Source organism: Dreissena polymorpha, chromosome 11 (genome assembly GCF_020536995.1).
Source record: "Dreissena polymorpha isolate Duluth1 chromosome 11, UMN_Dpol_1.0, whole genome shotgun sequence".
Taxonomy (NCBI): Eukaryota; Metazoa; Mollusca; class Bivalvia; order Myida; family Dreissenidae; genus Dreissena; species Dreissena polymorpha.
This window is the reverse complement of record NC_068365.1, coordinates 34,722,988-34,739,911: the sequence shown is the minus strand read 5'-3', so window position 1 is coordinate 34,739,911 and position 16,924 is coordinate 34,722,988. Positions and strand designations below refer to the sequence as shown.

At 36.7% G+C, this 16,924-nt stretch overlaps 1 protein-coding gene across 3 annotated transcripts in view; it reads right to left on the bottom strand.

Annotated features, from left to right (window-relative positions):
• The window catches only part of LOC127851394 (uncharacterized), a 108,128-nt gene that overhangs the window by 76,766 nt on the left and 14,438 nt on the right, over positions 1-16,924 (bottom strand). For all 3 annotated transcript variants that reach the window (XM_052385150.1, XM_052385151.1, XM_052385152.1), the window contains 11 exons: positions 16,416-16,589; positions 14,638-14,798; positions 13,679-13,816; positions 10,353-10,451; positions 9,657-9,840; positions 8,885-9,041; positions 8,398-8,528; positions 7,796-7,934; positions 2,202-2,287; positions 901-1,062; positions 75-188 (listed from right to left, as the gene is read on the bottom strand). In XM_052385150.1, coding sequence (XP_052241110.1) covers positions 75-188; positions 901-1,062; positions 2,202-2,287; positions 7,796-7,934; positions 8,398-8,528; positions 8,885-9,041; positions 9,657-9,840; positions 10,353-10,451; positions 13,679-13,816; positions 14,638-14,798; positions 16,416-16,589 — 1,545 coding nt within the window. The remainder of the gene's footprint in view (positions 1-74; positions 189-900; positions 1,063-2,201; positions 2,288-7,795; positions 7,935-8,397; positions 8,529-8,884; positions 9,042-9,656; positions 9,841-10,352; positions 10,452-13,678; positions 13,817-14,637; positions 14,799-16,415; positions 16,590-16,924) is intronic.

Sequence of the window (16,924 nt, the reverse complement as noted above, 5' to 3'; positions counted from 1 at the left end):
ACAAAGCAGCAACGACAAAGTAGATGATAGGGTTTGTTTCTATATTAAACATTGCTCAACCTTAGTCTTCTTACCTTTATTTTCACTTTCTGTGTGGGGCACTCTATGGAGCGAATGTCAAAGGGCATCTCTACCGATACTTGCACACTGGTCTCTCCTTGTTGTACCTCTACAGTGTCTGTCTCGTGCTGAAAATAACAAAAGTCAGCCATCAAATACAAGATCAACCAATCAGACCTCATATACAAGATCAATCAATCAGACCTCAAATACAAGGTCAATCAATAAGACCTCATATAAAAGATCAAATAATCAGACCTCAAATACAAGGTCAATCAATCAGACCTCAAAACTAGATCAATAAATCAAATGTCAAATACAAGATTAAAAAGCGAATTCGTTGAATTGATATCCCCCGCCAATATGCTTCTGGACACAAAAGTGTTATATTTGACACTCAAAAAAGAATTTTTCAATATACAAAAAAACATAACAATGTTATTAACAGATGGTGTACAATGCCATTTGCCGTGCATCATCCTAGTATCCATATTATATACTCATATAAAGTTTCAATGAAATCTGTCAAAGCACTTCTAAGATATGGCTCCGGACGAACAGAAAGACGGACCGAAAGACTGATGGAAAGATGGACGGACAACGCCAAAACAATATCCCTCCGCCGATGGCAGGGGATAATCAATCAGACATCAAATACAATATCAACTGATCAGACGCAAAATTTAAGATCAAGCAATAAGACGTCAAATATTAGATCAACCAATCAGACGTCAAATACTAGATCAGACTAGATCTAACAAACAGACGTCAAATTCATGTACTAGATTAATAAATCAAGGGCAGTAACACCACAGAACCTTGGACTATTTGGCTTATTACCTGAGTGACTTCCTTCAGTGACTCCTTCTTCCATGGAGCCACACTGCCTGGAAGCCGGAAGCTTATCAGCTCTCCCTCAACCTGCAGCTCCGACACGTACGTGATCTTGATAAGGACAGTGGCGCCAGGGGGCAGGTTACCAACACTTACAGTAAACACATCCTGTATGGGAGAGAAAATGAGCATTAAGTGTCCTACCAGATTAGCCTGTGCAGTCTACACAGCCATGGACTACACTTTACACATTAACAAGATTTTGGCTAAGATGGGACTTGCTCTTAACGGAAAATATCATAAATGTGGAAAGAGTGGAAAGAGACAACAGTTTACACACATGCATTAAACCCAGCGGACACTTAGTCCAATGAAGTTTTGTTCTAATTATAAGTGTCCTTTCATGATTAGCTCCAAAATGAGGTTTCAAGTAATGAGTGAAAACTAGACAGAGTGAGAATTTGAGCTTTCAAGTATTTTTGTATGTTTGTTGTTCTATTATGTTGCTTTTACAGCAAAGAGGGAGATTTATGCATGTTAAGAGTTTATAAACCATTAAATTGATATGGAATGGGAAAGGCAAAATGTATTAAAATAGCCATTAAATCCTAATTGATTTCAAGTTGTTAATATTTGTATCATCCTGAAAGATTGAAAATCAAATATTTTATATACCATTTGAGACTACACATTGCAAACGAGAAAAAAAGAGCTTTTCATAATACAGGTTTTCCCTCAGCCCTTGGCCAAAGTTTTACAAGCCACAACTAACCATGAGTTCCTGGAGTGATTTTTGAGAAAATGATGCTCACAAAGTAAAACAAAAACCTTTACACAATCAAAAATGGACTTACAAACAACCAACAAACATCATCAGAACAAGATGTGTTTGTGAAACACTATGTCTCCCCAATATATTTTACCTTTGACCTTGAACAATGACCTTGACCTTTCACCTCTCAAAATGTGCAGCTCAATGAGATATACATGCATGCTAAATATCAAGTTGCTATCTTCAATATTGCAAGTTATATAGTGAATATCAAATGAGAGATTTTGACCCATATATTTGACCTTTGACCTTGAAGGATGATCTTGACCTTGACCTTCCACCACTCAAATGTGCAGCAATATTGCAAAAGTTATGGCAAATGCTTAAGTTTGACGCAAACCAACAAAGAAACCAACAAACAGACAGGGCAAAAACAATATGTCCCCCAGTAAAGACTGGGGGACATAAAATATGCCATGCCAACTTGGATGGGACATGGTTAAACAGTAAGGTTAGTAAGTAATAATCAACCAACCGGTGTTTCTTCATCCTGGTCCATCAAGTAGGCCCCATGTCCTTCACTGATTGCCTTCTTGTATTCACGATGGGCAGTCTCTTTTTCTGTAAACAAAGTGAGAAACATCAACTAGAGCTTTGTCACAAACCACAGGTGTTGGGTGCGTGGCCAAGTCACTTTAACACTATCAATTTGTCATAAAATCACATTTTTATCATATTGACACAAAAAAAAATCAGAATTTTTTTTTTCAATATGATAAAAAATGTTGCTTTATGACAAACTGATAGTGTTTAAGTGACTTGGCCACACGCCCTATACCTGTGTCACAAACATGAATAATACAGCCCCCCTCCCCCCCCCCCCGCCCGTACATGGCTTTGTTAGATATGTTTAAGGGCACATAACACAGGAATGTAAGAATCTTTGGGCAAGGTAACAGTGTCATGTACATGAACACTTCATGGTGATATCATGTTTGAAGTTTTATTTTAATCACTTTAGAAATGTGGAAGTTGGTCACCCAGCACAATATACCATTTTATGCGGGCTGACCAACTGTTGAATATTGTGATTGCACTATACCCTCTTTAACATTTGTGGATCATTATAAATGACTGCCTTAAAAATTAAACAAAGTCATGACTACAACATGAAATAACCATATTATTTATATTTTTGTTATATTATTTTACCAGAAAATCGTATTAGTCCTCAATGTCAAATCATTCATGCATATTAATCACTTCAAAAACAGTTAACAACTAGAGCTTAGTCACAGAGGTGACAAATACCCCCACATGCCTCATTGACACAGAATATTTTGCATGTTGTCTTCACAAAAAACAGCAGACACCATGCTCAATGTTTAAAATGCACTAAGTGACCCTGTGACCTAGTTTTTTACCCGCCATGGCCCGTGTTCGAACTTGGCCTAGACATCTTCTAGATACAACTTCTGACCAAGTTTGGTGAAGCTCGGATGAAAACTACTTGAATTAGAGAGCGGACACCATGCTTAATGTTTAAATGCACTAAGTGACCACGTGACCTAGTTTCTGAACGGCATCACCAATATTTGAACTTGACCTACACGTAGACATCATCTAGATACAACATCTGACCAAGTTTGGTGAAGATCGGATGAAAACAACTTTAACTAGAGCTTTGTCACAGACGTGACGAATACCCCCACATGCCGCATTGGCACATAATATTTTGCATGTTGTCTTCACAAAAAACAGCGGACCCCATGCTCAATTTTTAAAACGCACTAAGTTACCCCTTGACCTAGTTTTTGATCCAGAAAGGCCCATGTTCTAACTTGGCCTTAAGATCATCTCCATAAAAACTCTGACCAAGTTTGGTGAAGATCAGATGTAAACTACTTGAATTAGAGAGCGGACACCATGCTGAATGTTAAAAAACGTACTAAGTGACCCCGTGACCTAGTTTTAGGCCAGTAATGGCCCATGTTCAAACTTGTCTTAGAGATCATTTAGATAAAACTTGTGACCAAGTTTGGTGAGGATTGGATGAAAACTACTTGAATTATAGAGTGGACAACATGGTGAGGTTTAAAACGCACTAAGATACCACCTGACCTAGTTTTTGACCCGACGTGACCCATATTCAAACTTGACCTAGACATCATCTAGATACAACTTCTGACCAAGTTTGGTGAAGATTGGATGAAAACTACTTGAATTAGAGAGCGGACAACATTGTGATTTTTAAAACGCACTTAGTGACTCTGTGACCTTGTATTTGACCCGGCATGACCCATATTCAAACTTTCCCTAGACATTATCAATATACAACTTCTGACCAATTTTGGTGAAGATTGAATAAAAACTACTTGAATTAGAGAGCATACAAAATGGTGAGGTTAAAAACACACTAAACTAGAAATGGCGCGGCAGAGGCCGACGCGTATCCCCACGCCGAATGTTTGACCTAGGTGTGCCCCAGGGTTGGTAATGGGGCCATGCATAGCTGAGATTGACCATATTGTCATAAGAGAAGTTCAGTATCAATTTGAAGTGAATCGGTGTAGAAAAAAAGAAATTATAGTAAAAGGCAATTTTGGGTGGGTGTGGTCTATGTGGGCGGGGCCCCAGGGTTGGTAATGGGGCCATGCATAGTTGAGATTGACCGTATTGTCATAAGAGAGGTTCAGTATCAATTTGAAGTGAATCGGTGTAGAAATGAAGAAATTATAGTAAAAGGCAATTTTGGGTGGGTGTGGTCTATGTGGGCGGGGCGCCCCAGGGTTTGTAATGGGGCCATGCATAGTTGAGATTGACTGTATTGTCATAAGAGAAGTTCAATATCAATTTGAAGTGAATCGGTGTAGAAATGAAGAAATTATAGTAAAGGCAATTTTGGGTGGGTGTGGTCTATGTGGGCGGGGCCCCAGGGTTGGTTATGGGGCCATGCATAGTTGAGATTGACCCTAATGTCATAAGAGAAGTTCAGTATCAATTTGAAGTGAATCGGTGTAGAAATGAAAAAATTATAGTAAATGGAATTTTTTGGTGGGTGTGGCCTATGTGGGCGGGCGCCCCAGGGTTGGGATTGGGGCCATGCATAGTTGAGATTGACCCTAATGTCATAACAAAAGTTCAGTATCAATTTGAAGTGAATCCGTGTAGAAATGAAAAAATTATAGTAAATGGAAATTTTTGGTGGGTGTGGCCTATGTGGGCGGGGCGCCCCAGGGTTGGGAATGGGGCCATGCATGGTTGAGATTGACCGTATTGTCATAAGAGAGGTCCAGTATCAATTTGAAGTGAATCGGTGTAGAAATGAAGAAGTAAATGTAAAATAACCTAAAAAAATGAGTGATAATTTCTGACGCGGCCCCACCCCAACCGCAATAACTTTTGACCCAGGGGTCAGATCAAAATTCATAATAGTGCAGGGTCGCACATATGCTCATAGCTACCATGTGTGTAAGTTTCAAGGTTCTAGTGCTTTTAGTGTAGAAGGAGATAGTGGCCAGGACGGACGGACAGACAGACAGACAGACAGACAGACAGACGGACGGACGGACGGACGGACTGACGGACGGCGGAGATAACCACAATATCCCCACCTTTTTTTTAAAAAGCGTGGGGATAATGACCCCGTGACCTAGTTTTTGACCCAGCATGGCCCATGTTCGAACTTGACCTACACATCATCTAGTTACAACTTCTGACCAAGTGTGGTGAAGATCTGATTTAAACTACTTGAAATAGAGAGCGAACACCATGCTCAATGTGTAAAACGTACTTAGTGACCCTGTGACCTAGTTTTTGATCTGGCATGGCTCATGTTTGAACTTGGCCATCAGATTATTTAGATAAAACTTCTGACCAAGTTTGGTGAAGCTAGGATGAAAACTTCTTGAATAAGAGAGAGAACACCATGCTGAATGTTAAAAAACGCACTAAGTGACCCCGTGACCTAGTTTTTGACCCAGCAAGGCCAATTTTCGAACTTGGCCTTAAGATCATCTAGATACAACTTCTGACCAAGTTTGGTGAAGATCGGATGAAAACTACTTGAATAAGAGAGCGGACAACATGCTGAATGTTTAAAACACACTAAGTGACCCCGTGACCTAGTTTTTGACCCAACAAGGCCCATGTTCGAACTTGGCCTAGACATCATGTAGATACAACTTCTGACCAAGTTTGGTGAAGATCGGATGAAAACTACTTGAATTAGAGAGCGGACACTTAATACAGACCGACAGACAGACTGACAGACAAGTTCACTCCTATAAACCCCCCTAAACTTCGTTTGTGGGGGTATAATTAGAGTTGACACTGAATATGGACCGACCCACAAACTGACCGACAGACAGACAGACAAGCTCACTCCTATATACACCCTAAACTTCGTTTGTGGGGGTATAATAAATAGCGCCTGCAGTTAAACAGGAATGAAAATAAGTAAATGATATGATATAGTAAATTACATTTATACACTTTCTGTTAACGAACAATTATAAATAAAAACTCTACCATACTTTGAGATGACATGGAGGCCAGAGCTAAACTATAACATGCATATGAGCTTCACTCTGCAAAAATGGGTCTTAAAACACATGTGGGTAAAATGTCATCCCAGATTGGAGAAATCAGCACAGGCTAATCAGGGACTGCTTTCAATCTAAACTCAATTTTCCCGAAGTAGAGGCTTCCTTTTAAAGAAAAGTACCTTTAAACTGGCAATGTCAACCCTGGTTAACATGTGCAGACAGCACAGACTAATCTGCTGGTTAACATGTGCAGACAGCACAGACTAATCTGTGACAACACTTTTATCACATGCATTTAGACCTGTTTTTCGCAGAGCAAGGCTCAAATGGAACATTATGCTATAACAATGTGTTACATATTATGCTATAACCATGTGTTACATATTATGCTATAACAATGTGTTACAGCCTAAAATTTGATGCAAAATAGTGCAAGCAAAAAGACTGATACACACTCTTGGGACAATAAACTAACATTCCTTTTATTTTACACATTAACAATCTTTATTTTCCTAACAATAATTCTGTGTGATGTGATGCAGTAGATGATTATCCCAATAGAGCTTTGAGTTTGATTATTTATTTTAATTTCATATGGTGACAATTATATGTCTATAACAAACAGAGGCATACTACTGGTCTTCTTTCTGTTGACACAAATTTCACTCTTTGATACACACTACATTTTAATATGATTTTATACAGGTATATACATACTACAGGACATAAAAATAGAAAAGTCTGGGAAAACTGGACTAAATGCATGTGTGTGAAAGGTTGTCGCGGATAACCAGTGCAGTCTGCACAAGATCATCAGGCTTCCAACTTGCATTGAATTTCTTGTTAATCAAGCAACTTTGTTGAAATGACATCCACCACCAAATACATTTTGTATTTTTTCTATACACCCATGAAGTTTCATGTTGAAATCTTGTATCACATCTGAGCTATAGCTCTAAAAAGTTACACCACAAGAAAACAACAAAGGACAATAACTCTTATTTAAGAAATTGAGAGTTACAATTCTTGTGCATGGCTCTTCTTATAACTGATCTCTAAACATCCATTAAGTTTCATATTGAAACCGTGTAAGGTGCCTGTAATATAGCCCTGAAAAATTACATTACACAAGAACAAAAGTACAATATATCTTAATTGACAAAATGTAAGATTATGGTTCATATGCACGGCACTTCTCCACATTGAAATCTATACACCTATGAAGTTTCATTTTGATAACCCTGCAAAGTTTGTGACAGACGGACAGGATGGACAGACAAACAGATGGTCGAAAAATGCCAATTTTATATCCCTCCACCTTGTTAAAGAGATAACAAGTTTCCTCTGAAAAAAAAATTGAGTCTAGGCGGAAAGTGAGCCTGTGAAGAATGCACAGGCTTTGGACAACACTTTCCACACATGCATTAAACCCAGTTGTCCCAGAAGGAGGCTCACATGATCTACTGCTTCAGTCCTACATTTGTACCTTTCACCTCCCCCACAATATGTTTCCCGTCCTACAGTTGTACCGTACCTTTCACCTCCCCCACAATATGTTTCCCGTCCTACAGTTGTACCGTACCTTTCACCTCCCCCACAATATGTTTCCCATTGATGAATGCCTCAAATCCACAGACCGCAGCCATGTCCCCCAGAGGGAACACATACTTGGCCTCAATGTGCGAGGTACTCATGTTCTCATACTGCTGTAAAACCACAACCTGTGGGGAAGGAAAATCACTATTACTCTTCGGAATAAGGTCTATATGAAATATCATACATAATTGTGTGTTCAAACAGTTAAGAAAACAAGGGCAAACTTGAAGTCTGAGGGATTGCACTTGTAAATAGGAATATGACATCTTGGGTTCAGAAACATTTTCTGTTAGAACTTACTTTAAACGTTTTTATTCAGAATCTTTTATTTAAAAATATAAAAAAAATATTGATCAAAAGCATGAAATATGTGTTATTATTAAAGCTTAACATTTGCAATTACTTTTTCCTTTTTTGAAGGTAAGTTTCAATTCCTATTTTCATGTAAATTTTTCATTGAGTCTAAACATCATTATTTAAGATTCCATGGATTGTAAATCTAAGGCTGTTAATTATAGACAGTCTAAAGTCTGTTCCCATTAGAAACAACAGAATATCATCAATGAACACCATGGAAGATATTCAAACCTCAGATGCCAGATCCATCAGTTTGGCTCGAACATGAACAGCCTTGAGATTGACCGGAGCGTTGTCTTTGGATACCAAGCCTGCCTTGACCTTGGACATTGGGTCAATTACATCCTTTACATCATTAAGGCCTGGAAATGCAGGGAAGATTCAACATTATACCTTCATCATTTTTTTTTCATAAATTTAAAGCAGTGTTATTTAACTGTATTTGTCATAAATACACTTGGATAACACTTGTTAAAGATATTTTGTATTATAATTTTTGAAGTAACGTGAGACAAGGCTTAAATTTCATATTAAATGAGGGAAATTATACAGCATTTTCCTGTTTTCCACTTAACAATGATCTAAGAGAAGAGACATGATTTTGTGCAATCAGCTGAGAAGTTGGACTGAACAAAGCATCAGCACTTCAAAAACTGGCTGATAAACAATGACAAATCAAATACTGTTTCCTAAATATTTCACTCCATTTGATACTGACTGATTTCCTCGGATTCCACCATAAGCTCATTGTCGTATGTTTCAATCACTTCATTTAAGCCCACCTCCAGTGTCTTAACAATGTCATTGGGTGTTGTGAACTCAACCAGGTACCTCATACGTTGCTGACTGGGGTTATACACAACATACTCATCTGCCTGTGAATAAGTGAAGAATAAATGCGAAATAACTTATGTTCATGGAGGTCCAATGTGTGTGCTTTTCGATAATTGTTTACCACTGCAAAAATTTCCAGATTTTTCAATTAATGATCATCTCTGAAAAGTCCATGTCCATCCATATGAGAGTAGTTTACATTTGTTGTTAACTGCCAAAGTATGTTAAATGCATATTTAAGAAAATAGACACATTTGTCATTATTTCTCTTGGGCCTGCGTCTTATTATAGTGCCCTTATAATCAACAATTGGACAAATGGACCACTGCCAATTTAGAGTCCAATCCAGCAGGGACCAGAAGATGTGTTTACTGCAACAAAAAGCTTTCATGAAAAACGGCTTAAACTGACATTTTTACATGAATAACTTGGATCACTGGAAGCATTTTAAATTATGTAAAACAAAACTTTATTTATTCAGAATAAACTAGAAGCCAATAAACTTTTAAATAATGTTCAATTCATGTCTGTACCAGTCATAAGTAACAATCTTGACAAAAGTACTATAAATAAAAACTAATAAAAAACATGAGGAATGTTACACATTGTGTCCAGAGTAGTACACATTCCATATAAATTTAGGTAAAGAATCTTACTTTGAAAACAGAGGGTGTGTCAGCTGTTGACTTGACCCCATGCACGCTGTCATAACCTTCAGGGGCTGAGGTCAAGGTCAAATCCTTGGTGCACATGTCCTTGCAGTGGCCAAGAGCAACCTCATTCATCAACATGAACCTTGTGCCCTTAGAACGGCTGGGCAATGAGTAGGCAACACTGGTGCTGAAATGTTTAACCAAAATCATAATGGAAAGAATATTTGCTGTTAACACCATAGTAACACCCCCTCCCCCGGGAATATTTTTATCAGAATTTTATACCTTTTGATATGGGGTTTTATCTGTTGAACAATATCCCTGATATTACTCAAGGCTATCAGTTGTTCTATGGCTCAGTCACAAAAATCTCTTGACTTAAAAGCAAAAAATCTGCCATATAGAACAGGTTTGAGCCTCTCTCTTGAAAAAAAGGGTTTAATGCATGTGCGTAAAGTGTTGTCTTAAATTAGCCTGTACAATCCCCACAGGCTAATTGGAGACAACACTTTCCGCAGTTAAGCTAAGAAGAGACTTCTTTCAAACGAAAAAAAAACGCGGAAAGTGTAAACCCTGCCTGGCATTTGGGGATCTCACAGGTCAATCTGGGATGACACTTTACACACATGCAGTTAACCCTGTATTCCAGGAGAGAGGCTTATTTGTCTGTCATGAGCTGAACTATGGAATATAACTGACCTGGCCGCACTGACAAAGTAAATCCCTGATCCCAGCATGCCTGGATCTGACCTTTGACCTCCGTGATCATCCACCACCACCTTGGGCATCAGTAGGCCTCTGAAATAAATTAAATTGTAGGCATAAATACTTCATTATCTCGAGCAGGGGTGGACATAAGAAGGAAAGCACTGCCCACGATCAAATAGCCTGTTAAGAACTCAGTTGCAGATTTTATTTTTTTTAAATCATAAATCCACTGTACATGAGATATTGAAAGAACAATGGTGGTAAACATTAGCCACAATATTTAAAAATTTAAAAACCTGATATATTAGTTTGATAATAGCATTTTATATTTACACTCATTAAATTAAAGGCACCATGATGAAATGTTGATTATCTTAAAAATCTGTAATATAGATTGTCGAGTGTTTAATTTGCTATTTTTTGTACGACTGACCAATTGCACTACCTTATTTTACTTAAATAACATGAGGTCAAGTGATTTCAGGCTAATTTTAAAAAATCCAGTTGTATCATGATGTTTAATATAATATTAATTTTCTTTGCTAATTTTAAAGCATGTGAATCAACAAGAGCTGTCAAAGGACAGCGAGCTTGACTATTCGAGTACTTGACAGTATAATGTAAGCCATCATGGGGAAATTGTTCATATTCAATAATTTATTAGACGATCTTTCAAAAATAAAAAAAGGAACAAAAAAATTGGGGGGGAGGGGGGGTAGGGGGGGGTAGGGGGGGTTGAGAGGCGAGGGGGGTATAATGTGGGGTGGGGTCATTTATTAGATGATCTTTCAAAAAATAAAAAAAAGGGACAAAAAATGTATGGGGGGTGGGAGATGGGGGGGGCAGGGAATCTTATGGGGGGGGGGGGGGGGCGTGGGGTATTTTTTTTGGTGAAATCCATTCTGGTATTCAGGTAAGTGCTGTTTTGTCAAAGTATTAATAAAATCTGATCATAAATAAAGAAGTTATGGCAATTTAAGTAAAATGTTCAATTATCTAAGTATAAAAGGGGCCATAATTCTGTCAAAATGCTTTATATACCGTAAATCTACGAATATAATACGCACTTTTTTACATGCCGATTTTTTCTTCAAGTAGGGGGTGCGTATAATATACGAGTTTAGAGCAGAACAAAAATTTTCCTGTGCAAAATTTCAACTTAATCGCTGTTATTCGCTTCGCGGCAGCCATTTTGAACTACACCATTACATCAAAGGGGTGCAACAGGGCTCGCGCTGTCGTTCGCCATTTGAGTCATTTGTGAAAGTATTGAGAATTTGGCTCAATAAAAATCTTATTTGTGAAAATGCGAAAATCTAGTAAAATTTCATTGAAAACATCCGCCATTTATATCGGACTGGTTTTCTATATTTGTCTCTTTGTTTTAATGAAAGTGTTCGCAATTCGAACAGTAAACGAAACCCGGTCTGTACCCGATTATGAGACATCGCTTGACCTTATTGTTATTGAAGTGCGCATGGTAGCTGGCCAATCAACATTGAGCTCGCTGACACATGAAATGACGTTGTCAAATGAAATGTGAGAACGGGAGGAGCTATCAGATAACATTGAGTTATCCATGCGCAGACACTGTATACTTTGAATACACAGTTAATATTGTCGTCTGCCTACAAAATAGCAACTGGACGCTAAGTCGTATAAAGAGATAAGCAAATGAAAAAAAAACAACTGACAATACCTGTAAATAAATATTTCTTAGCTGACCACTATTTATCTTTCTACCACATATTTATCATATCTGAAGTAAAGAGTGGTAATTAAATAATTAGTTTTATGATGCTAAAAGAGTCTATTACACCTGTCTGCCGATTGCCGAATTAAATAGAAAGGTGATAATTAATTAATTTGTTTTTTACTCCCAAACTAGCCTTAATGACAGCAGCGTATTTTAATTAACTAGATCATGAAAAACACGAGCGGTTTAATTGTATTTTAAGTTTTATTAAAGTATCAAGTTTGTAACTCGAAAAAAGAAAAAGTAATTCATCTAAACAACTATAAAAACGGAAGTAACCATTTTGTCTTCTTATTATTATTATAATTATTATCATCCTGAATATTGTCAAATTGAATTAAATGTGAAAACAAAAAACAGCGTCTCTGCTTCTTTCTTTTGTAATTATGACTGCTTGACCCAGATGTCAGCAAGGGGCCCGTGTGTTATCGGTAACAATCAATAGTAATATTAACAATAGACAGAGATATTTATTATGCAACTGTCATAACAACAGCACTTTAACACATCCCGATCAATATACCGGGGTAACAGATAGTTGACAACACCAAATTGATTTGCTATTTTCACAGCACAAAAATATATTGACACATTTTTTCGGAAATGGTGGATTTCGGACACTGATTTTGTTAGTGCGTATTTTACTCGGATTTTCAATTTTTACCGATAAAATTTGACAAAACTCGGGGGTGCGTATTATGCACGAGGGTGTATTATATTTTCGTGGATTTACAGTAGTTGTCTGCTCTTGTTTATAGATTGGGGTGATGTTGGTAAAGAAGTATGCAAGATATAAAAGCAAAATGTCAAAGGACATAGGAGTAGTACACAAACTTTAACATAGAATTATCAATAATATGCATATTCTAAGTATAAAAGGGGCAATAATTCTGTCAAAATGCTTGACACAGTTGTCTGCTCTTGTTTATAGGTTGGGGTCATGATGGTAAACAAGTATGCAAAATATGAAAGCAATATGTCAAGGGACATAGGAAATATTTGGGGTAGTACGCAAACTTTAACATTTGCTGCATTTTCTAAGTGGAAAAGGGGCCATAATTATTACAAAATGCTTTATATAGTTGTCTGCTCTTGTTTATAGGTTGGGGTCATGTTGGTTAACAAGTATGCAAAATATGAAAGCAATATGTCAAGGGACATTGAAAATATTTGGGGTAGTACGGAAACTTTAACATTTGCACGCCAACGCCAACACTAACGCCAATGCCGACGCCGGGGTGAGTAGGATAGCTCCACTATATATATTTCATATATAATAGTCGAGCTAAAAATGAACTCATGTCATTTAATATCATGATTTATTAAACTCATCCAGGCTTGCCTGCTAACAAAATTACTGAACTCATCTAATATATATTTTATGAAATGGCAACTCGTGTCAGATACTTAATTTATTGAATACAAATTGTTAAATTTTTGTTTTAATAAAATTCTAAGGTTGAGTATGAAACTATTGTATATGCTTTTAATGCCAATATCAAAAACAAGTTTCACACTCAAATGTCAGTAAATTTTACTAACCAAGTTTGGAATATTTTACCTTGACAAAATTCCAACCAAATTATCTGCCTTGGAAGCATGGAAGAGTGACAGCTTATTGTCCAAGTTGTGTGTAAAGCTGGTGGTTTCAACTGGCCGGTTAACTGAGTAGACGGCCTCAATCTTCATTTTTACACCACTACAAAATATGATTATAAAACTCTTGCCTATTCATGAAATAAAATATATAAAAATATGTATGTAACAGGGCTCCAATTGAGATTTTAAATCACTTTCAAAACTGGTTATGACATTCAATGTTTAGGCTGTTAATGAACTGAAATTTGAAGAGGACTTTCATTGTAACATCTTTAAACCAGTTATTCTGTTAAATAAGCTCGAGAGAAGACAAATGTCACTCATTAAAATCAATAAACAGTTTATCAACCTGACTTCAGAAAAGAAAAAAGAAATATATTAATAACTAAATTAATTAACAACATTAATTAACAGTTTGTTGTAACAAAGTGACTTTGGGGCACATTACATGACTCTACTGTTTTAATAAATTCAAAGCCCAACATTCAAATTTTTAAACAGTCAATAAGAACCACATAGTCAATTACATTTCCAACATGAAAGAAATAGCAAGCAAGGTTATTGCATGACTAGAATTAAAGCAAATCTAAGTTTTTACATCATACAGTTGAAGCAAAACAAAACAGGTGAGAGAGCATCTCCTTTTACTGTCAATGTACATGATTGTATGTACTATGATTTTATCTGCTGTCTGCACAGGCTTTTCAATGACTGCAATTTTCTCTTCTATGATATTCTTCGTTTTGAAAAAGTCTTTTTTTCGAAGACAATCCAGTCTAGGAGGATAGTGTTGTCCCTAATAAGCCAGCTGTGCTGATTGCAATGGTTAATCTGGGACGATACTTTTTGCACATGAATAATCCCCAGTTTTCCCATAACACGGCTAATATTTCCCATAATCATAACACTAGCAGCACTCACTTTTCCAGTGACTGTATGACAGTGTCTTCAATGTGTTGGTATTCTGGACTGGTTGCAGGCAGACAGGCCACCTCGCAGCGTAGAGCCCGGTACTTAGACTGTGTGCTGGATGTGGTAGACCAGTCTGTCGCCTCGCTCACTGATATCATGTCCTTCACCAGCTGTGGAGAAAACGTTGAGATTTATGTGCCCATTATCATAACTTAACTTACTGTGAAAGAATGTATGTATTGTATTATCATTATTGAACATTAGTATTTTAAAAACACACATTATCTTTTTTGTAATGCTTATCTCACCTTTTATTGCTATTGTTCATGTTAATATGTTTCATGACACAATCATTTCAAACATTTTGAGTCTGGCAGTGTTGGCTTTTCATTTAGAAACAATAAATTACCTATTTTATGTTGTTGCTATTATTTTATACACCATTGAACTCTGTACAAAAATGGTGAGTGGTTACTTGTTGAAATTGGTTGCACCTTCTGTCGTAACTTCACTCATTATAATATGTGTCTAAAATAAAGTTATGATAACTAAATTGTTTGACCAATAGTGATTTCAAATAATATCAACACGGATACCCAATAAACAAGTCAGCCAAAGGCTCTAGGTAACTCAACTAAGTGCAAAATGAAGTGACATGTTATGCTCATCTTTTAAGAAGTATCTTTAGTTACTTTAGAATATGGCCAAGATATTATAAGAACAAACATTCTGAGCAATTTTGTTAATGATTAGGCAACAAACATAGCCTCTTTAGAGGTTTTTTTCCAAGTGATCGAGTTTCAAACTTGACCAAATTATAATGAAGACAACAGTTCAACAGTTCTGACAAATTAGACCTTTAAAGTGTTCACAAGCTTTATTTTAGTTTGACCTTATGATACAATATATTGAGACCTCATGTGACCCAGTTTCAAAATTTATATAAGAAATCAAATTTGGTCAAATGTTTTTAACTAGTTTCATAACGATTAGACACAATAAATGGGGCCTCTAGAGTGTTAAGAAACTTTGCATTTTATGTGACCTACTTACCTAGTTTTAAACACAAAATAACCTGTTTTGAACAGGGTTAAGAAATCATTGGAACACATTTCTGAACTAAGCATTGCAGAGTGTGCAAAAAATAATTACTCTAGAATGTTTCAATCTTTAACTTTAATTTTACATAGTGACCTAGCTTTTGACACATGCGCCAAAGCTTCTAACTTGGCCAAGACATCATTTGGAAAATAACTACGAGAAAGTTTTGAGAAGATTGGGTTATAAACATGGCCTAAAACGTTCATAAAGGTTTTCTTCAATTTAACTAATTGACCTACTTTTCATCCCCATATAACCCAAATTGTACGTCGACAAAGATATCATAAGGACAAGTAGTAACAGTTTCATAACAATTGGGCATTTGTGTTACCTCTAGAGTGGTCACAAGCTTTTCTCTTTAATATGACCAAGTTGCCTAGTTTTTGACCCAAAATTATCCAGTTTCTAACTTGGGCAACTTAGGATAGGAACACATTTTGTGACCCAGTTCATGAAGATTTGGCAATTAATGTGGCCTCTACAGAGTTCACAAGGTAAACATTGACAATGGTCGTTTGATGTTGTTAGGAATGACAAATACAATCTGATAAAAAAACTCATTAAGAGCATGTCTTGCTCAGGTGAGCTTAAAACTAGTTAAAGCAAAAACTAATAAAAAAAACTTAAATCATGGCTTATAATAACTTCCACAAAATGAATGCTGCCTTTAAGCTCAATCTACAAACCTGGCATAGATCTTGTTCCTTGGAGAGCCAAGCCTTGTTGACCATGTTCACTGTAACAAGGGTCTGATGTTGAAGTGTGTTGTAGTAGTCAGAGAGATGTTTCTGTAGCTGTGTTGGGTCATTCTCCTCCAATGCTGACCTTACTTGCTTCAGACTGGCTTCTGCCTTGTCAATCTATGAGCAGTAAGCAAATGTGGTGCTTAACAGCTTAACAGTTCAATCACATCTTCAAGTGTTAGATATCCCCCTGCCCCCACCCCCCTCCTCAATAAGCAATTGAAAAGCCTGATTACTTAACCTACATTACCTACCTTATTCCATAACATTGCATTTTAATTTACCTGTGATAGGTTACATTCCTTTCCCCAATATCCTGTATGTAATTTGGTACCAGAAATGGTACTAGATCTAGAGATATTCAGAATAAGATTCAACAACCATTTTTCCCAGTGTTTTTCTTCCATGTTACCATGTGGTAATTTTGTTATCTTTTCAATAAATTATCTTCA